The following is a 27,267-nucleotide window of genomic DNA, read 5'->3' as shown; positions in this document are numbered from 1 at the left end:
TATATAATTCTCTCAATGAGACCTTTCAAATTCTTGTAAATTAAACAGATGATCTCTATGTGCCTAAATGTACTTTAAAAACACATGTAAAATAAACTTTGGAAATATAATGCTAAGTACAAGAAGCCAGACACAAAAAGCCACATATTATGATTTCATTAATATAAAATATTCAGAGTAGGCAAATATATAGAGATAGAAAGCACATGAGAGATTGCCAAGGGCTGGAGGGAAGGGGGGATGGGGAGTGACAGTTTACTAGGCACAGGGTTTCCTTTTTTTGTTTTTTTTTATTGTTCAAAATATTACACATGTCCCCTTTTTTCCCCGTTGACCCCTTCCACCCCGCACCCATCCTCCTCCCCAGGCCTTCACCACACTATTGTCTGTGTTCATGGGTTATGCATACATGCATATAAATTCTTTGGTTAATCTCTCCCACCAACTCCCCCACCTTCCCTCTGAGATTCAGCAGTCTGATCCATGCTTCCATGTCAATCTATTTTGTTCATCAGTTTATTGAGTTCTTTGGATTCTACATATAAGTGAGATCATGTGATGTTTGTCTTTTTCTGCCAGCTTACTTAGCTTAGCATAATATTCTCCAGGTCCATCCATACAGTCCAAAAGGGCATGAGATCCTTCTTTATAGCTGCATAGTATTCCATGGTGTAGATGTCCCACAGCTTTTTTATCCAATCATCTACTGATGGGCACTGGGGCTGTTTCCAAATCTTAGCTATTGTAAACTGCGCTGCTATGAACATAGGGGTGCATATATTCTTTCTGATTAGTGTTTCAGGATTCTTAGGATACATTCCTAGAAGTGGGATCACTGGGTCAAATAGCAGCTCCATTTTTAATTTTTTGAGGGACCTCCAAACTGTTTTCCATAGTGGCTGCCCCAGTCTGCATTCCCACCAGCAGTGTATGAGGGCTCCCTTTTCTCCACATCCTCTCCAGCACGTGTCATTTATTGATGGTAGCCATTCTGACAGGTATGAAGTGATACCTCATTGTCATTTTAATTTGCATCTCTCTGATGAGTAGTGACCTTGAGCATTTTTTCATATGTCTCTTGGCCATCTGTATGTCCTCTTTGGAGAAGTGTCTATTCAAATCCTTTGCCCATTTTTTAACTGGATTGTTTTTCTTCTTGTTGAGTTGTATGAGTTCTTTGTGCACTTTGGAAATTAGCCCCTCATCAGATGCATCCTTGGCAATTTGTTCTCCCATACTGTGGGGTTCCTTCTTTATTTTGAGGCCAGAGTTTCCTTTTGAGGTGATGAAATGATCTAGAAACTAGATAGTGGTGATGGTTACACAATATTGTGAATGTGCTAAATGTCACTAATAGTAAATGTTATATGATTATATTTGACCAAATTTAAAGTAAAGGGAAAAACCACATACGATAACATATAACAGTGTTTATATCAGACACTTAAGGAAACATACTAATTGGAAGATCTTTAAAAAATTATTTTATGGTACTATTATCCAGCCTTTAAAATGTGAAGTGTATCTCAGCTATCCTCAGAAAAGTTTGCTTTTTAATATTGGGTTCTAAGAATTTCTTGTTTGATTTGAAGAGCTTTGATAATGTTGACTGAAAATAGTTTCATTTTCCAAAAGACTTTTTCTCCTTTTATGATCCAAGTCATACATTCCAGTAAGGAACAATAATTGCTTAGTGGAAGTTTCCAAAATAAATAATAATAAGTGGATTATTGACCACATGTCATTAAATATACACATTGCAAATTAATAAGTGCTATCTAAGCCTGGCCAGGCGTGGCTCAGCAGTTGAGCATCAGCCTAGGGTCCAGGAGATCATGGTTCGTTTCCTGGTCAGGGCACATGCCGGGTTGTGGGCTCGATCCCCAGTCAAGAGCGTGCAGGAAGCAGCCGATCAATGACTCTCATCATTGATGTTTCTATCTCTCTTTCCCTCTTCCTTCCTCTCTCTGAAATCAATAAAGATGTATTTAAGAAAAAAAATAAGTGCTATATGTAAACAAATGGTTATGTTCATTTTAACATACAAATTCAAACAAGTGAGCTCATTCTATGCTGGATATAAATGTTGATATAAATTTTGGTTCATGAATATAAGTAGTAGTAACAGAATTTCCAAGTCTCTGTTATCTAAACCAGAAGAAACAGATGATCATATTTCAGAGGGAAGAGGGAAGAGGGAAGAGGGAAGAGGGAAGAGGGAAGAGGGAAGAGGGGTGGAGGGTGGGAAGAGATTAACCAAAGAAGTTATATGCATGTATGCATACCCATGGACACAATCAATAACAGGGTGAAGGCCTGTAGAGGGGGTGGGAGTGAAGTGGAGGGGGTCAACTTGGGGGGGAAATGGGACACCTGTAATACTCTCAACAATAAAGATAAATTTAAAAAAATCTTCATAATTTTAAAATGATTCTGCCCTTTTCTAGAGAATATGTAAACATATGGATAATGAATAAGTCAGGGAGAGTTTTGAAATAACCTTTCTAAGCTTCTAAATAGTTCTTATAAAATGACTTTTTCCCCTGTTGGCTTAGTAACTGAGAACTGAAAAGCACTTTCCCAATGGGCCATTATTTCAGTCAATGGCCCCAGGCGACCACCCTCCCTGTGGTTGGGATCATAGAGCAGATGGTACAGGCAACATGGGGGATATTGTGGAGATGACGTTAGGAGCAATTATTCCACCACTGAGTACTAGTACTCTGCACTTTGCGATGCATGGGAACCTATGTTGTGCAGTACTTCAGAATTAGAAAATCTTGCAAAACAAAACGAGCAAAATCATTGTCAGGAAGTTTGCCCTCTGTCCTTTATTTCTTTGCAGAAAGAAAGTTATTTTTCTGATCATCTTAAAATTAACCAGTATCTCTGATTAGGATTCCTAAAAACAGGAAGAATTTTGAATGACTTTGCCATTTGGCTGGGAATCCAGGGATGTTTGCCTTAAACGTTCTACCCTCTAGAATGACTGACAAAAAAAAGAATGAATTGTTCTAGGGACTTCATCAAAAAATGAGAATGATAATGTACTCAAATCCATTCAAAAAGACAAATGTATCTGTTTCCTATTGCTGGTATAGCAAATTGCCACAGATTTTAATTCAGTGGCTTAAAAACAACACAAATGTGTATCTTATGATTCTGGAGGTCATTAATATCTCTGTCCTAAGATGTTATGATTCCATATAAGCATCAATGCAACTGCCTTATAAAACTTATGGATGAATTCAAGGACTTCTTTTAAGGTGGTATTATTTTACTATGTCATTTTATTTACCCTTTGCACATTTTCACAAACAATCAGGTTTCAAAAATAATTACTATAATTGGTTGCTGGGTATAAATGGGATACGTTGGCTATAAGGAATCAGCCTTGGAAGTTATTTTTAAAATGCTGAATTTGGCTGTGTGATAGGGAAACTTCTCAGCACAATGTTCATTTGCAAGCAGGTTAAAACCCCAACTGTGAGGAGTGTTAAAACTTAACTTTCTAGGTTTTCAGGAGATGGTTATTTTTGAGTTTTGCTTTGGACCCTGACCCTAAACCAAATACTTAAATGTGTTAGGAAACAAAGATATTTCTGGTTATTGACAGAAAGCACAATGGATGTAGGTTAACATTTGGCCTTGGTTGACAGGTGACAGTTGATTTTTTTCTTGTGTGATTTAGAAACAGAAACTGAAGGATACTTGATGTCTTTTTTAGCTCACTCTTAGAGCAAACAGTATTCCCGGGAAATCTGAGATTGTGCTTATAAAGTTTTCACTAAATGAATAACATAAGGATAAAGAGATTGAACCAAATTTTATTACACATACTGAAGCTTAAAAATACTTTTATTTTAGCCTCATAGTGGGGATGGCTACAGAGTGTTATCAATAAATTAGTTACAGCATAAAAATACTTTATATATATATATATATACACACACACACACATATATATATTTATCTTAACATATATGTTTAATTTATTTATATATATTTAATTTATTTATATATATTTAATATATATATATTTATCTTAAGAATCAGTCCAAAAGGAAAGTCTTCACTAGTCAATTACTTTTTTTCCTGGCAGGTATCACTATAACATGTCTTGCTTTATTGTTCTCCTATAGGTAAGGCAGAGAGAAACCGACTTTAGTCTAATCATCAGTTCTTTTGGTGGTGGTTAGGACCCAGGCACAGACAGAGTGGTGAGGGACACAAGCACTGGCCACCATGGAGGCGTGCTTCATGGTACTCTGAACTCTAAGCTAGGAGAGGATGACCTGTCCTTGTCTGGTAGAACCTTGTTTATACATTTCCATTTACAGGTTCTACAGATCCTTATGGCTGGTGAGATTTCCACATTATCATAAGTTTGAGGTAAAGAAGCCGAAGTGAACCCTGCTGCATTGGCACTTTTGAAGATATGTGGGGCACCTAGCAGGCAGGAAATATATTATCTTGTGTGCAACCTCAGTTACAGTTAGAAGATGGAGGGCTCAGTGCACAAAAAGTGATTAAGGGAACATAGGGTTTTGTTACATTCACTGCACACTCTGACCTACCTGCAAGATTAGCCATCTACTTTTTGCTTGTTTACTATTTTCTGAAAACTGATACTTTCGTATTCAAGGAATAAAAAAATAGATAAAAACTGGTGTTCAGTTTCTCTGAATATCTTCAGCCTATTTTCCATGCAAATGAAGCTTTCTAAAAATGTTTATTTACATTTGTTATGCTTGTAATGAAATTTACATGTTTATTTTCTCATTTCAAAAAATCTAAGGAGAAAATTTCTTCTATAATGTTACAGATAATGCTTATATCCATATACTGTGTACAAATACCACACATGCACCCAGCTATCAGTCTTATCATTTTATACATTAGTCTAGAATTTGTGAACAAGAATTTGGCTGAAATTGGTGACTCTTCCCCTTTTTAACTTAACTATGAAAGCCTAATTCAGAAATCTCATTAGGTAAGTCTTCTTCTTTTTTTAATCCTCACCTGAGAATTTTTTTCCCATTGCTTCTTCAGACAGTGGAAGGGAGAGAGAGAGAGAAACATCAATGTGAGAGAGACACACTGACTTGTTGCCTCCTGTACTCACCCCCACCGTGGCCGGAGATCGAGCCTGTAACTGAGGTAGGTGCCTTTGGTCAGAATCCAACCTAGGACCCTTCAGTCCGCAGGCCGACGCTCTAGCCACTGAGCCAAACCAGCCAGGGCTAGCTAACTCTTCTTAAGAATTACTGGTAGCAATGTTCCTTTATTATTCTTTATTATTCCAAAATCATCTGTTATTTTTCCCAAGTCACCTATTTTATGGAATTTACATGCTATATTAAACATAAGAATACGTGTCTTCGTTATCAAAAAGTATATATGGTCATTTTTATAAAAATAGAGAGCTTTCAAGAAAATTTCGCTAAAAGCATTCCAGGTGCTCTTAGATACCTGCTAAAAGAAATGGTTCTAGAAAAGAAATGCAAAGCTGAAAATATTTTACTCCAGGTGTCTAATAGCAATCCAATGTTTTATTCTGACAAACCAGGAGAGTAAAACTGAATAGGACCACAGAATATAAGCATGATAAAATCATGCGCTTCTGTGGCCTTCTCCTTGGAGGCGTATAGATCACGGGAAACACAGGGAAAGCCTCAGAAATAAACACTCTGGTCAGTAGTAATGACTGATGATTGTGTGGGATGGAAAGCTCACAAGGATGTCAGTGGCTTTTGTTATAATTCAGAGAAGGCCCCCAAATAGCACATAAGATTCTAAACTCTTTAAAGCAGAATTTTTTTCCCCTTTCCTTCTTTCATTGTAGGATTACAGAGTGAATATCTTTCTTCGTCAGAAATGGAATGATCCTCGCCTTGCATATAGTGAATATCCTGATGACTCCTTAGACCTAGACCCTTCCATGTTGGACTCCATTTGGAAACCTGATCTATTTTTTGCCAATGAAAAGGGTGCCAACTTCCACGAAGTTACTACAGACAACAAATTATTAAGAATTTTCAAGAATGGAAATGTCCTTTATTCAATAAGGTGAGTCACAGACTTAAATTCCTGATTTTAGCGAAAAAGTATTTTGTTTTATTTTTAGTGAATGTTTTGAAATTTTTGATTAACTGCTTTTATTGTTCCACTTAAATTCCTTTAATATGCCGCTTCCAAATATGTCTAATCAACAGTAGCAGACCCAAGTTTTAGATCCAAAAACTGTATGAATAATTCTTGGAAATCTGCTTTTTAAGCAAGCAACCTAGGTTATTAATCAGCCAGATTGGTGGGTTATTTAAAGGCAAATGGAGTGGTAGCCGAATCATACATTGTGATTATATTTTTATGTATGCATACTCCTTGTAATATTTATAGGTGATGAAATATTGAGATATACTTGTCTGAGATCCATTTTTTATAGATTATTTTTTGGGTATATGTATTTTTTTTAGATTTCCTAAGCTTCTCTGACTGTACTTTAGAAAAGATCTTATTTACATTTTAGTCATTTATTCTACATTTCTTAGAAGATTGTGTAGCCTTTTAAAACTAATACCAAAACATAACAATAATTAATACCAAAACACAAACATCATGGTAATATATTATGTTTTTTATATATTCCTATTTCATGTGAATAAATTTCCTTTCAATACATATATCACTTGCTTTGAGTAACAAGGTGACATCACTCTACTGTGAACTGACACATTCATCAAATTGCTGAAAACTGACTAATATATGTTAATATAATCCTGAATAATTCATTGCTACATAAGACATAAAGGAAGATTTCAGGTCTCATCAGTAACTTAGCCCTGTGCTCCCACATGGATGAATAGCTTAATGGTGAATTTCAGGTCTAAACAAGAGAATTTTGAACCTTTTTGGAAAATTACTAAAAAATATAAAAATCAAAAGATAGTGGGAAGATGGAACAGACATATGTTCACTATTCCTTCTGCTAAGTACAACTGAAAACTCTAGACATATGACAAACTTAAGGAGACTCCCCCATGGTAGACATAAGAAAACTAAGGACTTGGAACCTGAGAAACAACATGTGAATTCACATAGTATAATAAAAGACCTAACACTCATGTCATCAGAGTCTCAGATGGAGAGGGAGAACAGGATATAGAGTGAAAAAAAAATTAGAGCAATTAAGGGCTGAAATATTTATAAATTCTACAAAAGGCATAAACCTACAGATTCAAGAAATTGAATCACTCCCAAAGATGTTTATACTAAGTCACATTATAGACAAACTTTTGAAAACTAAATAAAAATTTTGAAAGCATTTGGAGAATAACAACACTTTACCGATACGGGAAAAACAATTAGAGGAATAGTAGGTTTCTCATCAGAAATCATGGAGGCCCGAAAGGATTAACACATTTTTTTAAGTGCTGAAAGAAAAGAACTGTCATACTAGAATCTTGTACCCAGTGAAAATATCCTTCAGGAATGAAGGGGAAGTCACGATATTCTTAAATAAAGGAAAACTAAGAATTTGTCACAAATAGCCCTATCCTAAAAGTCTAACTATGGAGCTTGCTAAACAGAAAGGAAACAATAAAAGAAGGAACACTGGGAAGAGGGTATGGGGGGATAAATAGTGATGGGGAAAAAAGAAAAAGAAAAGAAGGAACATTGGGACACAAGAAGGTAGAAAGGAAACAGTAAGCAAAAATACGAGTAAATACAATGATAGACTTTTCTTCTCATATTGAGTTTTCTTCATATTTGACACTTGAAGCAAAAATTATAACATTGATATAGGGGAGAATGAAAAGCAATAAATAAAACTTAAAAGAAATAAATGTGTTGTCAGAAATTAACATTAAGACATAATATTTAGACGTAATATTAAAACATAATATTTAGTGTTGTCTAATGCCATTTTTGTGGCATATGACTTGATATTAACTCTTTGGAAAGATGGTTTGTTATGATATGTAAAAATATAAAATTCATTTATTCTTCAACTAAGCAATTTACTTCTAGGAATTTACATTACTTACATGTTTATGTACACATAAGATACATTTACAAAGATGTCCACTTCACCACAGAAATGGCAACAGCAACAAAAGTCCCCCAAATATTCATTAATAAGAACAAAGTAGAACACAACGGTAGTCCCACATCATGAAATATTCTGCATGAGATAGACCTAAATTATTTCATAAGAGAAGGCCTCCAAAATATATTTAAGTTCAAGATAAACATTTTATGCTTATTTGTACTTAAAACACTCTATATATGTAAGCATAATATATGTATGTAAAATGTGTATGTAAGAATACACATTTATGTAAATCCATGCAAGAGTTCAGAAGGATGCCCAACAACTGGTAGAAAATAACCAACTATGGAAATGAGTGGTTGAAATTGGCCAGGAATAAATGTGGCTGCAAAAATATATCACCAGATAGCATGGAATAATCATTTTGCTGTTATAATATCTAGAATATTTCCAATGACAAAATTGAAATACAATGTGTGTGTGTCCTAATGATTATGGATATTTAGTTTTTTATTAAGTTTTACTGGAATTGAAAAATGATGATATCCATTATTAAAGGCTCACATTTCTTCTAATATTTTGAGGAAAATTACAGAATATTGCAGAATTGCATTTTTATCTTTTCAGTATGAATTCAGATGAAATGGGATGATGTCTCTCAGCTCCTAGTTTTTGTTTGCTATATCCTGGCTCACACGATCAAAGGCTAAATTCATTTTTTATGAGTTGTTTTTGGAAATCTCACAGTACTTTGAAATCTTCAATTGGCAAACAGTTTCTTTGTTAACAAAAGTTGTGCTAAAAAAAAATCTCATTCAATTTACAAATGGAGCATCTGTGATGTTTCATGAGAGATCTGGCTTTCCTACTTGTTTAAAGAAAGAAGCAGAATGTCCTGGCAAACCCGACCTATTTAACTTAATCATTTATCTGTACTTTCTCCTTCAACCCATTAAAACAAAGAAATAAACTAAATAAGGAATAAAATGTCATTAACCCACAGAAGGGTGAAAGTGATGGAAAAGAAGACTGTGAAGATGAATGATGACAACATACTTTAGGAAGCTTGAAAATGAATGCACTTGTGAAAACTGACTTAACAGACAGAGATAGCTGAAACCTAAGCCAAAGTGAGGGAACCCAAAAGGAAGAAATAATATCCTCAAACTTTTAGAAATTTGAGGCAACTAGGACTTCAGAAAGTAGGACCTAGAAAAGAGATCAAAGAAAAAGAATCAATTTAAACTCTATAGGAATAGCAGTGAACTTTCTATTCCTAATTTTCTCATCTATATCCTTTAGATGAGAGGCTGCATTTTTTTGCCTCCTGAACTGAGCAGAAAGCAAGACAGAAAACCTCAGAGAGCTTGTGCCAAGAACTTCAGAAGTAGGGACTTCAGGAACAGCTGGATATCTCATGAGGCATCATATCAAGAAAATGAGGATTACATGGGGTACAGTAAATTGTGATAACCTTGTTTTCCCTAAAATGCTGAAAGCCGGACAAAAACTTCCTCTAACTGTAGTCAGAAGAATACACCTCTGGAGAAACTAACTCGCCCAACAGAAAAAATATACAGATATTGACAATTGGGGAACCACCAATGAAATATCTGGGCAGCCATGCTATCAATCTACAGATAAGACCATTACTCAATGAACCATCCACTACTAATTGAGCTCCAAATAGTTTTTAGTGCTTTGTTCTTATATGTAAACAGGCATTTGAGGACATCTTATAATATTAACAGGAATAATAAAGAAGCAGACGTCAGAAAAAACATGCAAAGAAAATTAAGAGAAAAGAGAACAAAATTAAAGAAACAAAGAGAAGAATGATTTAAAGGAAAGTGCAGGGAGCAAAAGAGACCATAAAAAATGTCTGGATAGATGAGACAACTGGGTACATGAAATAAGATACTTCTAGGAAAGGAAAAAGAAATCATTCAGAGCATAATAAGATCAAATAGTAACCCAAAGTGTGGGGGGGAAATAGTAGAATACTTGGAATGATGAAGTGAAGAAATCTCCCAAGAAGTAGAATCAAGATACAAAGAAACAGAAAATAGGAGAGAAATACATGAAAATCAGAACATCAGTACAAGTCCAATATATGACGAGGAAGAAAAACTGAGAGAGAGAGAGAGAGAGAGAGAGAGAGAGAGAGAGAGAGAGAGAGAGAGAGAGAGAAAGATTTCTATGTAAAACAAGAAATTGATAAATTACCTGCTGTGTTTGACCTTTGAGAGGGAACTTGTAGCTTTGACAGGGAGTTTACAAAATTTGAAGTAATAGGGAACAAAAACTGAAGTGATTGTTAAAATGAGACAATTATTAACCCCAGGAAAAACAAAATATTGTACAGAAGCTATAATTACAGCAAACTACTAAGCTTAACCATAAACTATATTTACATATTCATAACATGTAAAAACCAAATATTAATTTAACTATAAATGTTCATATAACAAAATTTTGAGTTTAGCTGGAGAGTTCAGTGTAAATGGAATGTGGTATAAAGAGAAATAAATTCTAATTTTCTCTTGTAGGAAATTAATAGACAATTACACACATTTTAAGAACTAAGAATAATATAGCAATTTAGATATATGAACATAAATCTTAGGCAAATATCTAAGGAAAGGCTGCCTCTAAGGAGCTAGAACTGAGAGTGAAGGATGGGTGGGACAAAGGTAAACAACTGTTTTTTTATATGCTTTATACAACTGTTTAAACTTTTAAATGATATATATGAATGATATTGATAATTTTCAAATGAGGTACTTTTTAAGTGAGGGCTTTGGAGCCAGACTCCAGATTGTGAAGTTTGGTATTGATTTTACTTTGCTTATAAAGTTAGCCTATTACTTATTTAATGGGCTGACCGAGGAGGAAAGACTCCTGCGTCATAGACAAAGGAATTTATTAATCACTGCCAGCAAGCAGCACAAGCATCCCCATATTTGCCTTATTTGTCCTTTGTTTTCATGTCTCACTGAAACCATGCAACAGGTCCAGAGGGATATAACACACACACCATGGGTCTGTGTCACAGCTATGAAACACGGAGATTGGGGAATCCACTGCTTTTATAGCAAGATACAAGTAAGACTTCTCTTTGTCCTCGGGAACAACATTATCATATCCCTCAAAATTAGCAGCTGCATTAACAACTCTGAGAAATGACAAAGGTAAAAAAATAGTCAAGGCCTTGTGGTCTTGGTACACCTAGCAAGATATCTTCCAACCCAGATCAAGCCTCTGCAATTTACTAGCTGTGGTTTGGCACAGGTCTCTTTACTTGAGAAAGATTTGTTTTTGTTTTTCTTTTTTTTTTTCTAATTTAAAAATCAGCTTTACTGAAGTATAACTGAAGTATAATAAACTAAAAAATATTTAAAGTGTACAATCTTTTAAGTTTCAACATGTGTATTATACATTCATGAAGCCACCAGCACAATCAAGATAGTGAATGAACATATGTTTCACCCTCAAAATTTTGCTCATGCCCTTTATAACCCCTGCCCCTCAAACTCTGTCCTACTCCCCCATCTCAGAGCCACCACCAATCTGCTTTCTGTCACTATAGATGTGTGCCTGAAATAACATATGTATGTAAAACATCCAGCATAGTACCAGGCATATAATAGGCACCAAAGTTAATTTTATCTTTCTAAAAAGAAAACAAAAAAACTAAACCAAACAAAAAATTGAAACACAAAACCAAAAATAAAAAAGGCTTAAACTCTGATACTTTCCAGAATTTCAAAATTAGCCCTGTGTAGTGGCTTGCAAGTTATTGATCTATCTAAGCCTCAGTTTTATCCCATAAAATGGGGATGGTAATATCCTCATCACAAGATAATGGAAGCACATCATAGACAGTTAAATTTTATCTACTGCTTACTTTACTAATACTAGTAATACATAGTAATACCACCAACTCTACTACTTATATGATAGAAGTATTATTACATTAAAAGTCAAAACACAGGAATAAATTTTATATCAAAACTGCTATGCACAGTGACTTATCATAATGCAATTTCAATTTTTATTTAAGCTAAAGATAATCACTCCTTCTTTGAAATTCAGTTGTGAAAAGAATTGAAGTTTACTTGTATGATATATGTTTATATTTTGAACATTGGCAGGCATTAACTTTTAAATATAAAAAGCAAACTTCTTTCTTTTTTTCCCTTTTTTTTTTTTGGTCCCCCTGTCTACTGTCTACAACTCCTTGAACCTTCCTCCTGCTCTCTTACCCTCTGACAATCCTAACTCTGGCTTCCCAGACACTTCTGTAGCTGCTTCTGCCTTGGTTCTCAGTCTTGCCTTGTCGTAATCTCAATCCATGTTGTAGTGACTGTGACAGATGTGACATTTCATGTGGTGAAGTACACTTTTATTTCTAAAAAGTACTTTGCTCAGTGTCTTGGATTTTCAAAAACATTTCTGAGTTGCAATTTACTTCAATTTCATTTCACATTATGCAATGTTACTGTTTTAACCCTAAGGTTTAATTACTTTAATACACTAAAGAAAGAGGGTAAGAGAAAGGTAGTAGTGTCCTCAAAGCTGATCACGTGCTGCATCATTGTATAAATTCTGTTCCTACGTGCCACGTATCTAGACTTTACATTTCTGCTCTATCAAGTTTCATTTTTCAAATCTGGAACACCTCTATTTAAAAAAAACCCAAAAACTGAAACACCGCAATTTATACCACTCATAACCTGTCTTCTCACATGTAAAATAGATATAATTTCTATACTACCTAATTCAAGACATTTTGAGGATCAAATTAAATGCAAGGACAATCTTTGCACTATATATAAAGCACACATGCAAAAAGACAAAAGAAAGCTTTCACAAATTAATGCAAAAGGAAAATGTGAACACTTAGCATTGTATTGGAAATTGTATGAAATGTCCACTTTTAATAGATGCTTTTTAAGATGCTGTTTATTCAAGGGAAATCAGTTTATAATACCATGAAATTTATGTGATAAGGAGAATTTTGCTTTTGTATGATTCTGTATGTTTTTATGAAGATGTCATAATTTATATCCGATTCCTAAAGGGAGCATCGACAATGCCAAAGTTGCATTGGTGATGGGTTGATAAGCTTTACGATCTACAATCAGATGACCACAAAACTCAAAATTAGAACGCCAGCTCTAATCTACCTTCCTGTGTTCCCACAATCTAATCTCTGCTGAGGGCACTCATAATAAAACACCAAATAGCTCGAGTATATATATAAAAAACACAAGGAAATTCCTTATATTTTCTAAAAAGTTTCATTACATTTCTCTCATTTCTTTTAGAAGACTTGTGTTTATTATACCCAAAATTTAATAACTAATAGTGTATGAAATGTTTATTTATTGTGTTATAAAAACATAAAATTTAAGAAGTTGCATTAATTACAAAACAAATTTTCATGAAAAATGCCCCAGTGCCTTTGAAAGCAATATACTTAAAGTTTAGGGGCCTGGGATTGAGAGCTAGACCCCAAGGTTGTAAATTCAGCTCTACCAATTTCTGCTTTGTAATGTCAGGTGAGTTAACCTCTCAGTTTCCTCATCTCTAAAATAGAGATAATATAGTTTACTTGTCTTATAAATTTTTAGTAATAAATATATATTATATATATTATATATATAGTATTTAAAATTGTGCCTACTACAGAGTAAGCACAATAGATGTATTAGCTATTATGATATTACAGATATCATAATATCTGTAATCTATCTAACATTGTAATCTATTACAGATTATAATAGATGTATTAGCTATTAAGATAACATCATAATATTAGCTAATATGATATTAGCTATTATGATAGTTCAAAGATGAAAATTAAGAAGCAATTGTCCTTATACCACTAAATTTAGAAATGCTAGGAACTACTGACAATACTTATTTTCATAAAGAGCATAAAATGGAGTGAGAAAACATTTTTTTTAATACTTCAATTAATGGCTGAGAGAGACACCATACTCTAGGCAATGCTTGCTCAAAAAATGGGTAATACTTCAATTTTAATGAGGTCAGTTATCACAGATTATAGTCATATTTTTTAAAACGTTATTACTTTACTAAGCCAAGACTTCTTAGGACAAAATTAAAAACGCCATATCCTGTTTATGTGTCTTGTCCCAGAAAGAGAACTTAGTGTCCTCTCTTAACACAACGAAGATACTCATTTCCAAAACAGTAGAACGTGATTAATTATCTTTTGATTTCATTTTCTTTTGATGTGGTCAGGGCAAATTACAATTTATATGTAATGTTTTGATGAAGAAATTCAATATCACACCCACCACACTGAAGCATATTTTTCATTCATATGCTGTTAAAGAAGCAATTGTGTCCTGCCTTAAACAAAAAGAATGTCAATAAGTAAATGTTTTTCAGGATATGATTTATGACAAGTTCTAGTGTTTTTCTTTCCCAAATAATTCCTTTCAAGGACCTTCTTTTTTTTTTAGAATTATGTAATGCCTCTCATTTTATGCCAGAAAAAGAGCCAGGATATGAATTTGACATCACACGCATGGTGAGAGCCTGGACAAGTTCTCAGAATGCTATTTGCTTCCGTACAAAAGGTCGCAGAGTTCATTCTTCAAGCCAACATTTGGTACTCGCTGGCCAGAGGGCCTTGGAAGTCTGGAAAATTAATGTACCTACACTCAAAACGTACTTGTGCACATATTCCTAATAAACCCTTCCACAAGACAGAGAACATCATGTCCAACTGATTTTACAAATGCCTTTTTAAGACAGAACTTTGCAAATCCACAAGATCATGCTTACAGGCTCACTTTACCTCACTGAGCCAGGAGAAAATTGCTTTTGAAGTGTGAACTCTATGAATTATTTTTCTGTATTATGGACTCTGACTTGAATGTATTATCAAACGATCCTCCTGGGACTCTTAAACATTTAGCAGCCTTACTTTGTCTGTTCATTTATGTCTCTCAAACTATGTTCATTGGATCTCACCAAGAGTATTCACTGTAGAATACACACCAGTGTAACTTCAAGTGCATGGTCCGTATAATGCCATTTTGGAGAATGTGGTTACATTTACTAGAGCTGAGGATTATTATTTGTTAATTTAATCATCTTTGTGCCCATCCTACATAATTTTGGGGAGGGAAAGATGAAGAAGTCTGAGAGTGGTAAAATGTATTATTAATCTTTAATAACTGGTATTTATTGAGTGTTTACTGCTTGTCAAGCACTTACCTAAGCACTTTACATGTATTAACTAAGGTATTGCTCTCCAGAGCAGATGCTGTTATTTCTTCATTTTAGAGATGTGAAAACCAAAACATAGGTGAAGTAATCTATCTATAGTCACAAAATTTAAGTAAACAAATCCACTCAGGGTGGTCATTAATAACTGAATTTCACTGGGAACACTTGCAGTGAAAGGGGCTGGCCAGGGTTCTCAGAAAAGTACTTGGTTTGAATAAACTTGGATTTGTTTAGATCTGGGCCTATTTTTCTCAGGTCCAAGAACTACAAAGACTTGGTAATCCCTGAAGATATCTTGGTAGTAAACTTTTCCAATAAAAAAAGTATTCAAGAGTGATGAATGGTTTGGAATACCAACATTCAAATACTTTCTGGAAGGGGGAAAGTGCTGATGTACACCATCCAAGTCACTTTGTGTGAAGCCAAGTCAGAAGTTTGGTTGGTGAGCATGGAACGATGTCACATGTTTGGCTGTTACTTGACCCTGATAAGATCTGGTGACATGCCCTAGTCTTCCAGTGGGAAACCCCACTCTACTACCTACAATTGTCAAGTCCTCCAGATTCAGTGTTGATTCTTCTGCTGAATACTGTTGGATGTTCACTGACAACTTCTTTCATGCAGTCACAAAGATGACTGACAGTTGTCACACAGGATTGCTTCTCTGCCCCCGCCTTACCACATTTAGAACTCCAATTCCCGAGATATACTTGCCTCCTCAAATATGCTGTCCATGTGATTTTGGGGAAGTGTGTCCTTTGGCATTTTTTAGTAATTTTATAGATCTCACTCTCAAATTTGTTTTTTGAAGGTCTCTTCTGGGAATAAAGACTTCTTTTAGACATCTACAGCTTTGTCTAAAGGGGGGGAGATGATAGATAGATGATGATAGATGATAGATAGATATAGATAGATAGATAGATAGATAGATAGATAGATAGATAGATAGATAGATGATAGATGATAGATAGATAGATAGATAGATAGATAGATAGATAGATAGATAGATAAAAAATAAATGTGATTGGATGTTTAAATATACAGCTCTTCTCCCTTCCCCCCAGAATAGATTTACATATAAAGACACAGCTGTTTCAGGGTAAATAACATACCCAAGTTAGAGCAAATTTTATTTGAATAGGCGTTAGTCAGTACCAACAGCAACATTGCTTTCCAATTGTATGCTGAACAATATAACATTAATAATTGCTTTGAATTCCTTCAGATTGACATTAATACTTTCCTGTCCAATGGATCTCAAGAATTTTCCGATGGATGTGCAAACATGCATAATGCAACTGGAGAGCTGTAAGTATGAACAACTTACTTTTTCTGAATACTTAAAAAAAATATGGCAGATATAAGTGGTTTTTAATGTACTCTGTAGATAATTTATTTTGTAATTGTTTTTCTCAGATATTTACTAAATAAGCATGGTATCTTTCACCAGGTATTGAGAGTCATGATGTCTATCAACATGTGCACTGTATACTATGATAGAGAAATAAATTGAGGACCTAGGAATAATAGTTTTTAAGCCTGAAAACAGCTTTATGTCTCTAGACAAATTACCAAAGGTAAAAGGATAGCAATCGTTAAAAGCAAACTATCATTTTTTACTGAGTACCTGCTATAGACCAAATATTTTGCATATATTATTTCCCCCAGTACAGTGAAGATATTGTTATTGCCATGTTTCCAGATGTGAAATGGACATTTTGAGCAATTGAATGTTGTGCTCCAATGCCTGGAGGTTGTCACAGCAAACCATCTGGCTCCAGAATCGATGCTATTCTGAAACATTATGCATCTCTTCTGCTAATATTTATTCAGAGTATACTCTGCTGGGTGTGTTATATATGTTATCTTAGAGAAAAAGAAATTCCTCACACTTTATCACAGATTCATCTAATCTGACAGACATTTCTTTAAATTTCTTCTTTCTAAGTGGATCCAAACGCATCACTGATTAATGTCAGCACATAAAATCTTTAGGTTCCTCTGTTTCTCTGAACTTATCTGTATATCCTCTAAATTAATTGGTTTGCATGTTTAATTTTAATGCCATATAAAAAGTAAGTATTATTTTCAATATTTTTCCTTATGGTACTATGTTATGTCTGAGGGAAAATAAAGTTTTGTTTTGATATATTTGTTGAGGAAAATTTAAGGGTGGATCTCCAGGCTTGCAGGCCTGAGGCAAGGTTTGTAGTGTGGTGGAGCTGTCACTAGGTGGCATGCCGACTTCATGGGGGAATGCGGCCATCCCTGTACTTTGGGTTCTCTTAAAGTAAGGAAGTGGAAATATCTATTTCTCTGATAATAATGCCTTTCTTGTAAAATTTAAATGCATTACTTTATAAGTAGCCCTTAAATATTAAGCATATCCATGGATAAATTGCTAAATTCAATGAAAGGAAAGGAAAATAATCTAGTTTTAGTTGGGGAATCTATTTAGCAATAAAAATGGGGAGGGATAACAAAAGATTCCCAGCAATGTAGATTTTTAACCCATATTATGAAGGCATTTTGAGGACAGACTGATTCTGTATCTTGGTTGCAAAATTAGGTGCATGGGAAGATATTGAGATAAAAATTATATGCAAAATAGTCTAAGGCAAACTAGTGCCTTAATTACTAAACCAAGGATGTTGGATATTATCCAACAGGCAGTGAGGAGTGGTTCAAGATTTAGGAGCAAGAATATGATTTGGTCAATATTATGTTCTTAAAGATTCTTTTAGGCAAATGAACCAAGGTTATCTGAGAAGGTTTCATAAGGCAGTTCTATTTTTAATTTTTTGAGGAAACTCCATACTTTTTTCCTTAGTGGCTGCACCAATCTGCATTCCCACCATCAGTGCACAAGGGTTCCCTTTCCTCCACACCCTCACCAGCACTTGCTGTTTGTTGAATTATTGATAATAACCATTTGGACAGGTGTGAAGTGATATCTCACTGTAGTTTTAATTTGCATTTCTCTGATAGTGATGTTGAGCAGCAATTCTACTTCTGGGTATATAGCTGAATAAGCCCAAAACACTAATTCAAAAGAATGTATGCATGTCTATGTTCATTGCAGAGTTATTTACAATAGCTAAGATATGGAAGCAATTCAAGTGCCCATCAGCAGATGAGTGGGTAAAAAAGTGGGGGTTCATACAATGGAATACTACTCGGCCATAAAAAAGAATGAAATCTTACCATTTGCAACAGTGCGGAAGGACCTAGAGGGTATTCTGCAAAGTGAAATACATCAGTCAGAGAAAGAAAATATTACATGATTTCACTTATATGTGGAATCTAAAGACCCAAATAAACAAACAAACAAAATAGAAACAGACTCATAGAAAAAGAGACCAGACTGACAGTTGCCAGAGGGGAAAGGGATTGGGATGGTGGGTGAAAAAGGTGAAGAGATTAAGAAGTACAAATTGATAGTTACAAAATAACCATGGGAATGTAAAGTACAGCATAGGAAATATAGTCAGTAATATTATAATAGCTCTGTATGGTGCCAGGTGGGTACTAGAAATATCGGGGGGAATATATTGCAAAGTATATGATTTTCTAACCATTATGCTATACACCTGAAACCACTACAAAATAATACTGAATGTAAACTGTAATAAAAAAATTTAAAAAAATAAAAAGGCTTCATAATATGCCAACCAAAAATAATAGAAATAGGGACAAATCAGAATAATGTAGAAGGTAGAAACATTTGAGGTTGATACTGTAGGGAAGGCAAGATTTTATCTTTACCTTCTTAAACATTTTTGGCTGGGCCTGAAAATGAAACAGACAAGACAAATTAACAGGAGGAAAAGATACAATTTTATGTAATATAAGTTTTTATGTAACATGGGATCCCTCATAAAGAAATGAAGACGCAAAGAAGTGGCTTCATACTAGGCTGAACAAAGAGAGGGAGCTGTGGAAAAGTAACTAAACTGTGTGTGGAGGCTAAGGGAAGGTAAGAGTTATTTTAGCAAGGTCTGTATGTACACAGTCCTCTCGACTTCAATTCCCCATTGAAGAGTGTTTCTTTTGTCTTGGTCCAAGGAGCACATCTTTCACATGGGAGTTTTTATCTCCTATTTTCAGGAAGAAGAGGGGCGGGGATTGGAATGCCCTTCTTGCATCTGCTGCTTTTTAAGTGCCTTTATCTCAAAATAGTCCTTAGGCTAGGGTGGCATATTTTGGGGCATATTCCGCCTCCCTTCATTCACTTCCATACAAAGTGGACGTAAAGGTGCTGGAAATACTGCTTAGGGTGAGAAGTGAATGCTGAAGAGAATGTTGATGAATGAAATTTAGGTATAAAGTCAGAGGAAGGAGTTAGAACTGGGGATATACTATTTGAAGCCGTATAGAAAGTGGTTCAAATAATAAGATAAGAGTCCTGGAGGATAGAATGTAGAGAGGAAAACAGACACAGAAAAAAGATTTGTAAGAAATGTCTGCATTTAGAAGGCGTTGGAAGGAATTTCAGCTACAGGGTGTCATAGACGGCAAATTAAAATCAGTAGCATTCAATCTCAAAAGAGAAGAGAATGTGGAGGAGATCTGTTTAGCCATATCAAATGCTGTGAAATGTTTTTTAAAAAGGGATTGAAAAAGAATACAGCATAGGGCATGCCGGTAATAATATTGTAATGACAATATACGGGGCCAGGTGGGTACTAGACGTACTGGAAGGTCACTTCATCAGTAATATAAATGTCTAACTACTAGGCTGTCCACCTGAGACTGATATAATATTGCATGTGAAGTGTAATTAAAATAAAATTAAAATTAAAAAGCCATTGTTATTGATGACAAAGACAAATGTGATTTAAATGATGAGGTCAAATCTGGATTTCAAAAAGTTTTTTAAAAAGTGCATGACGAGAAAGTGAGAGCAGTGAGTAAAATCTGTTATTTCACGAATGTCAGTTATTAAAGAAAAATGAGAAAGAAAACAGCACCTGAGAGATAGCTGGGTCACTGGCCTTTTTTTGAGTAAGGAAAGGGCTAATTTGCAGGACGCAGTGTTGACATCACAAGACCTTTCATTGTTTCTGCCTTCCCCAGAGCTTTTCCAAAGCAATCAAAAACTCAACTAGGGAAAACAGAGCCTCTTGCCCTTGTCTCTTAATTCCTTTATCAGGAATGAGTAGATTGCCTCAAGTGTCCCTTTCATATCTCAGTCATTAAACACTTCCTGCTCTTATTAGAAATTAATTTAGCTCGCAATAGAGGTAGTGTTTATTAAACTCCTTTAGTGGATGTTAAAATTCTGTCAAAGTAGAAGCTACTGAGATTCTTCAAGGTTTTTTTCTTAAAAATCAGAGTAATTACCCACTTTTATTTTTTTTTTATAATAATGGCTTAAAATCACAAGTTAAAAGATTTAAAAGAGTTTAACCTGCTGGGAAAAAGAGCTGTAAGGAACACAATGTTGATTGCTGAATGAATTCTGACTGCAAAAGGACAAAAAGAACACAAACTGGATTGAGAGGCATGGAAAACAAGCAAACAAACAAGCAAACCCCACATACTTTAAAGGCAAAAGTTTTAATAGCTTGTGATGACCCAACTTTCTTTAATTCAATAAATATTCAATAAGTGTCTTTCAATGGTCAGGACTGTTCTAAGTGACCTGGAAGATGTTCATTCATGTAAGCATCAACTGAAAAATATCAAATACCTAAACAATAAAGCCCCGAAGTCCCTGTTTTGAAGGACCTCGGGGACTAGTTGAGGAATTATTTATGCAAATATAATAATTCCGTTAAAGATGATAAGCATGTGTTAGTGCCATACTGTTGCCAAAGGAGTGACTGAGAGAACAACACCGAGTGAATAAACTTAGCAATTTACTTAGAAAATTATTTTTTACTTTTTATTTTTAAACATATCTTTATTGATTTCAGAGAGAGGAAAGGAGGGGGAGAGAGAGAGAGAGAAACATCAATGATGAGAGAGTCATTGATCGAGCCCACAACCCGGGCATGTGCCCTGACCAGGAATCGAGCCCCGATCGCCTGGATCCTAGGTTGATGCTCAACTGCTGAGCCATGCCCGGCCGGGCAGAAAATTATTTAGTTTAAACTAGCAATAATTCTACACCCCTAAAAGGGTACATTCATGACTTAGATTTAAAACCCTGGATGATACAAATTCCTAGTACAGGAAAAAGAAAGTTACTGAGGAGAGGCTTGCAGGGAGACTAAGAGAAGGAGAAGTTCTGTGTCAGAAACTGATGAGTGAAACAAGAACTATGAGCTAAGGATAACATCAAAGAATAAAAGTAAATAACTTTCAAACCGAGCTAAAAAATACTGATTCATCAAATGGAATGTGAGAAAGGAGAACCATAAAATAAATAAAAATGTATATATAAAGCACAGGAAGAGGGCAAAAATATCTCTCAGTATTGTCATAATTAAAATCAGTGCAAAGGTTAAATCCAAGCAGCAAAACAAAGAGAATCTCAAGCTAGATGTTAAAATATTAAAATACAACAATATATTGTCAACTTTTTAAAAACACCATGCAAAAGAGGAAAAAGATAGAAAAATGCACATCAGAGAAATGTGTCTTTAAAAAATCCAGGATAATAATTTCTATATTAGAAAAAACAAACACTTGGGTAACATGCTTTTAAAGAAATAATACATAAATAAGGTATAATGATTATGAAAATGTCTTCCATATGCTTCCAAATATATAAAACAAAAGCAGACAGAATTATGATTAAAAAATGGATAACTCAATAACTTGTACTTGAAGTACAGGTACAAATATTTGAACAGAATAATTCATTAAGTTGTAGATAGAAAGAAAGCTCAGTTTCATTTGTTTTTAGCAAACAAGAACATTTACAAAGATTATGTAGTAAGTCATGTAAGATGCTTCAATAAATTCCTAAGCATCAACAAGATTGAATGTGATCTCTGATTAAAATGCAATGTAATCAATAACAATATAAAATTACTATAAATTACTAGATGTTAACATAAATTATTATACATTACTATACAATAATGTGCCTGGAAGCGAACACCATAGACTAAATCGCTATTTACAAAAGAAATAACAAAGAACTTGGTACTAAATGACAATGAAAGCACTAAGTATCAACATTTTTGAAACATTGCTAAAGCATTATTTTGTACTAAAAAATTACTAAGTTAGGCATTCTATTCAAGAAGACCGAAAAGGCATAACAGAACATTCAAAGAATCACTTCAAAACACAAAGCTGATGCCCTGGTCTGTGTGGCTCAGTTGGCTGAGTGTCGTCCTGTGCACCAAAAGGTCACTGGTTCAATTCCCAACTGGGGTGTGTATGGGAGGCAATGGATTGATGTTTCTCTCTCTCTCTCTCTCCCCTCCTGTCTCCCTTCCTCTCTCTCTAAAATCAATAAAAACAAACTTACAAAAATGCACAAAGCTGGTACTTTGAAAAGTCTAAGAAGCTAAACACACTTCCGGAGAAACTCTTTAAGGAGAAAAAAAAATAAGTTCATATAAAAAATACAAAATGAAGAGAAGGAAATAATAGTAGATATGTTAGATTAAAAATAAAAAGTAAAATTTTGAGCAACCCTCTCTTACAGTCATATCCACTGATCTGGCATAAGAAAAAAACCTCAGGCAAAAGCTTTATTTGATTAAGAGAATGAGAAGAAATCCATCTAGATAGCTAAATTCATCATAAAAAAATGAAAAATTACAAGAACTAAGACAATAATGGGGAAAACAAGAAACACTGAGAAAGCGTTTTCAATGATTTGCATAAGAATTAAGCATAATGATGAATCTCCCTTGCCCTGGTTGGGTAGCTCAGTTGATTAGAGCATGGTCCCCAAATACCAAGGTTGCGGGGTTCAATTCTTAGTCAGGATACATATAAGAGTCAACCAATAAATGCATAAATAAGTGGAATGACAAATTGATGTCTCTTTCTCTCTGTCTCCCTTCTTCTCTCTCTAAAGTCAATAAAATAATTTTTAAAAAAGATGAGTCTCCCAAGATTTCTCTCAATCATGAATATTGAATATTTGCTTCATTTACATGAATTAGAAGAGAGCAGGTGATTCATGGAAAAAGTAGTGCAGAAACTGACTTCTGTGTAAAAATGCTGTGATTTTTATGAAAATGCATAGTTAATTAGAAATTTACTTTAGATTATGGGATGTTTTGGAATAGAGTTTGAATCAGGAATAGTTGTGTAAATATAGAGAAATAAGGTTAGAAATATTGCTTGGAGACATAAAGATAAATGAGATTTCTGAAGATAGTGTTTAAAATCAAGACCAAAGAAAGCAAAAGAAAGACAGCATCACTGAGTTTAAGAAAAATTAGGGAACAGGAAGAAAGAGTAAAACAGAGAAAGACAATAAAAAAACTTGGTAACATTTTAACAATATGAATAATCTAGTTTACTCATGGAGTGTAGAGTCATAGAGCACTTGCAATAAACTTCAAAAAAATTAGAAAACTAAATTACTTTTTTTCAATATTTAAGTGTAAGTAAAAAATTATTAACTTCAATTCAAATGGTGTTTAGCATAATGATTTATTCTGTTGTCATTTAAAATCAAAATGAAATTAGCATAGTAAAACTGAAACTTAAACTAGAAAGCTAAATCTCACCACAGAGAATTCCACTGAAGCCATAGGAAAGAGTGTGGCCCCATTTATGTTTCAGTTTCAGACATTTCCCTTATCAAATCGAACGGTCTGCTTCATAATGTGCTTTATCGTCAAATCTCAACAAAATCTTACCCGACCACTTTTATAAAAGTTAGAGGTTCAACGCACCATTTATTCCTCTGGTCTGGAACAGTCTTCATTCAACCTCTCAAAAGAATTCTGGAATAAATACAAGGAATGCCAGGTTTTGGGTGTACAGAAATCATCTTAGTTTCATTTATTTTTCTTTCCTTCTAATACTTATTTTTTACCCTCAAGTTCAGCCAGAAAATACAGGCCAGTTACCATGACAACTTGCATCCTCAAAATTCTCATCACCTAATAAAATACCAATAAAAATATTAACTCATATGCTACAGAGAGAATTCTGCAATGAAGCCATGCTTTTCACAAAATGCTTTATTTAATCTAAAAAAAAACCAGTGTGTAATTTGTAAAATTGAGTGATGTGTCCAGTGAAGATGAGTTAAATATTGAAGTTATCAGTAAACGTCCTTCTCAGGAGTAGATTGTTATTAGTTTACTTAAGTTCAGGATCCACTGTATGATTTTTTTTCAATTGACTGAATGAAATAAAACAGAAGGCTATCTTTTTAGAAGACAAATTTTCATAAACACCACACTTTTATTTATAAATACATCTTGTTTGGTTGCTTTATAAATAGCTAATCTATGAGGGAAGGAAACAGCTATATTATGACTTAGACTATGCCCCTAAGGAATTTACAGTGCAAATCAATGTGCAGGAATAGAAGTAAGAAAAATCTAAAGATTTATTTTCAGCCTTTAATTTGTGCTGTAAGGGAAATTTCTAAATGAGCAGTTTTTCCTCCAAGTGATAAAAAGAAATATATCTTTATTGACTTCAGAGAGAGGAAGGGAGAGGGAGAGAGAGAGATAGAAACACCAATGATGAGAGAGTCATTGATTGAGCCCGCAACCCAGGCATGTGCCCTGACCAGGAATCGAACCCCAATCTCCTGGATCCTAGGTCGATGCTCAACTTTTAAGCCACGCCCGGCCGGGCCAGAGGATATTTTTAATGATGGAAGAACATTGCATAATAATTTTTAGAGCCATAATAAAGCTTGTTGCTTATTACAAGACAAGTATGACATAGGACATACATAAATTATCACTGTCTTCATAAAGGATCTGATGATATATTTCTTATCTAAAGAGGAATGTAGGTAACAAAAGAGGAAAACATCACCAGTGTGAGAAAGTTAAAGGAAATTTAATTATCCAGATTGGAAAAGAAAATATCAGAAAACAATTCGGTGTAGAAAGAACTGTTTTTCAACAAAGAATAGCCTAAATCCCTAAAATTATAGAAAAAATATTTTTAAGGGTCAGTTTGAAGAAAAACAGTTCTGACAAAAATTGAAAGAATCTTTCAAAATATGCTTCAATGAGATTTTGGACAAAAATATCTGAAGATAGATGGGAGGTTTCTGCTTTTTAATTTTTCAGATTCATTTCAAAACCATATTTGATTTGACTCAGACTGGTTACTCTGAAATTCACAAAAACACTAGTTAAGGCAAAAGATAGACATGAGCAATGATTATTTCCTAATCATCTCTACTGTTATTCAAACTCTTTCATAATTTAAACAGTGTAGATTTTATTCAAAATAATACTATGTTTTTTGCTTGGCTAGTCAGAGATATAGACAATTCTTGTTTTCCGAGTACATATTACTTAAGCCTTTGCAGTAACAATATTGATTAGAAAGCAAGTTTTCCCCAAACAAAAATATTCACTAGTGCACTAGTTACTATAAAATTAGTCTCCACTTAAACATTAAATATTCCATCCTACTTAACACCATGCCCATTCTCTCCCAATCTGTTCACATCTTTGTAGGCTGAATTTTTGCCTGTTACGAAATATTCTAATCATATGACAATATAATAAAAACATAATGTAGTTACAAGTCTTATAAAAAGATGATGTCACCATGGTTCTATATCTATTACACATAGTACCTGATTTAATCATAACTACAACTTAATGAGATAGGTCTTATTGCAGCAAATTATCAGCAAATTAAGAAAGGTTAAGTGCCTTTCCCAAAGTCGCACAACTAAGAAGTGGACAGAGGAAACCCTATGAATTAATCATTCATAATCTTAGAACAGGCTTTGGCTATTTTGAAACCTATCTAATGATTTCCAAATATTTATAAATTGTGACTCTGGTATTCTTAAGTAAGCTCTACAAGTTATACACACCCAGTGATTTCATTTGTTTTCTCATATAAAAAGACTTAGAGTTCCCTCCTCTGCCTATTTCCTCCCCCCGGATATCTTTCCATGTATTGGCCTAAACCAAGACATGCAAAATAGGTCACCTCCTTCTGGTGACAGTGCCAATCATTCTGTGACTTGCAGCCGAAGATCACTCATTAGAGGTAGCTGCAAAACACTCTTGACTGAAGCCACATCTACAGTTAGCTAAGTACTACAACTAAGTTCTATGTATCCCACTCTTTGTTTACCCAGTTGGTTCACTTCACTAAATGCAAAGTATTTTGTCTTTGCCTCACTTAAATATCATCTTGCAAGATTCATTCCATAATTCTAACTTGATGATCCATACCATTCCTAATTACCCAGAGAATTGAACAACATACCTTTATGTACTCCCAAAAGGGAAGGCCTGAGAAAAATCTGCAACATGCAGTAGAGGTGCACTCCTTTTGATTAAATATTCCTGAAAAAAATTAACAATTGCTCTTTAAATCAGTTATAAATCACTTAAACATATTATCATTAATGATATTTTGAAATCATTGTTCCTAAGCATAACATTAGAATTCCTCAAATATCTTGCTAAAAGCACCTTAATAGTCCAATGTACTTGGTAGTAAGATTATGGTTTTTTTCTGTGATCTTTCCATTTGCTATTTACTGCTCAGAGCTGTCATTGCTTTCTTTCTTCCTTAATTAATTCCCAAATAACCCCAGTTTCTCCAGCCCTCATATTTGCATCCCACTCCAAAGGATCTTTCCAGGGAATGCTCTTTCAAAAATTGGGTAGCTCCTTTTCCAGAGATGGCCTCAGCGTGCAATCTCAATAATTCCTTAAACTACGTGCTCCCTTGCTGTTCCCTATGTAAGAAAGCAAATTCAGGAAAATGCGTTATAACTTTAAATTCTTCATTATAAACTATGCAAACTATGTAAATCCATTAATTTCCCAGAGACTCAGTTTTCTCTTTTGTAAAACAAGTGA

The 27,267-nt window shown here is 34.2% G+C and overlaps 1 protein-coding gene across 1 annotated transcript in view; it reads left to right on the top strand.

The window, feature by feature from the left end:
* The window catches only part of GLRA3 (glycine receptor alpha 3), a 108,265-nt gene that overhangs the window by 41,029 nt on the left and 39,969 nt on the right, over positions 1 to 27,267 (top strand). Inside the window, exons 4-5 of the mRNA XM_081134730.1 lie at positions 5,846 to 6,069; positions 16,548 to 16,630. Of these exons, the coding sequence (XP_080990856.1) occupies positions 5,846 to 6,069; positions 16,548 to 16,630 (307 nt within the window). The remainder of the gene's footprint in view (positions 1 to 5,845; positions 6,070 to 16,547; positions 16,631 to 27,267) is intronic.

The sequence above is a fragment of the Miniopterus schreibersii genome (genome assembly GCF_964146895.1).
Source record: "Miniopterus schreibersii genome assembly, chromosome: 4".
Taxonomy (NCBI): domain Eukaryota; kingdom Metazoa; phylum Chordata; class Mammalia; order Chiroptera; family Miniopteridae; genus Miniopterus; species Miniopterus schreibersii.
The sequence above is the reverse complement of the archived record's forward strand: the minus strand, read 5'-3'. Positions and strand labels throughout refer to the sequence as shown.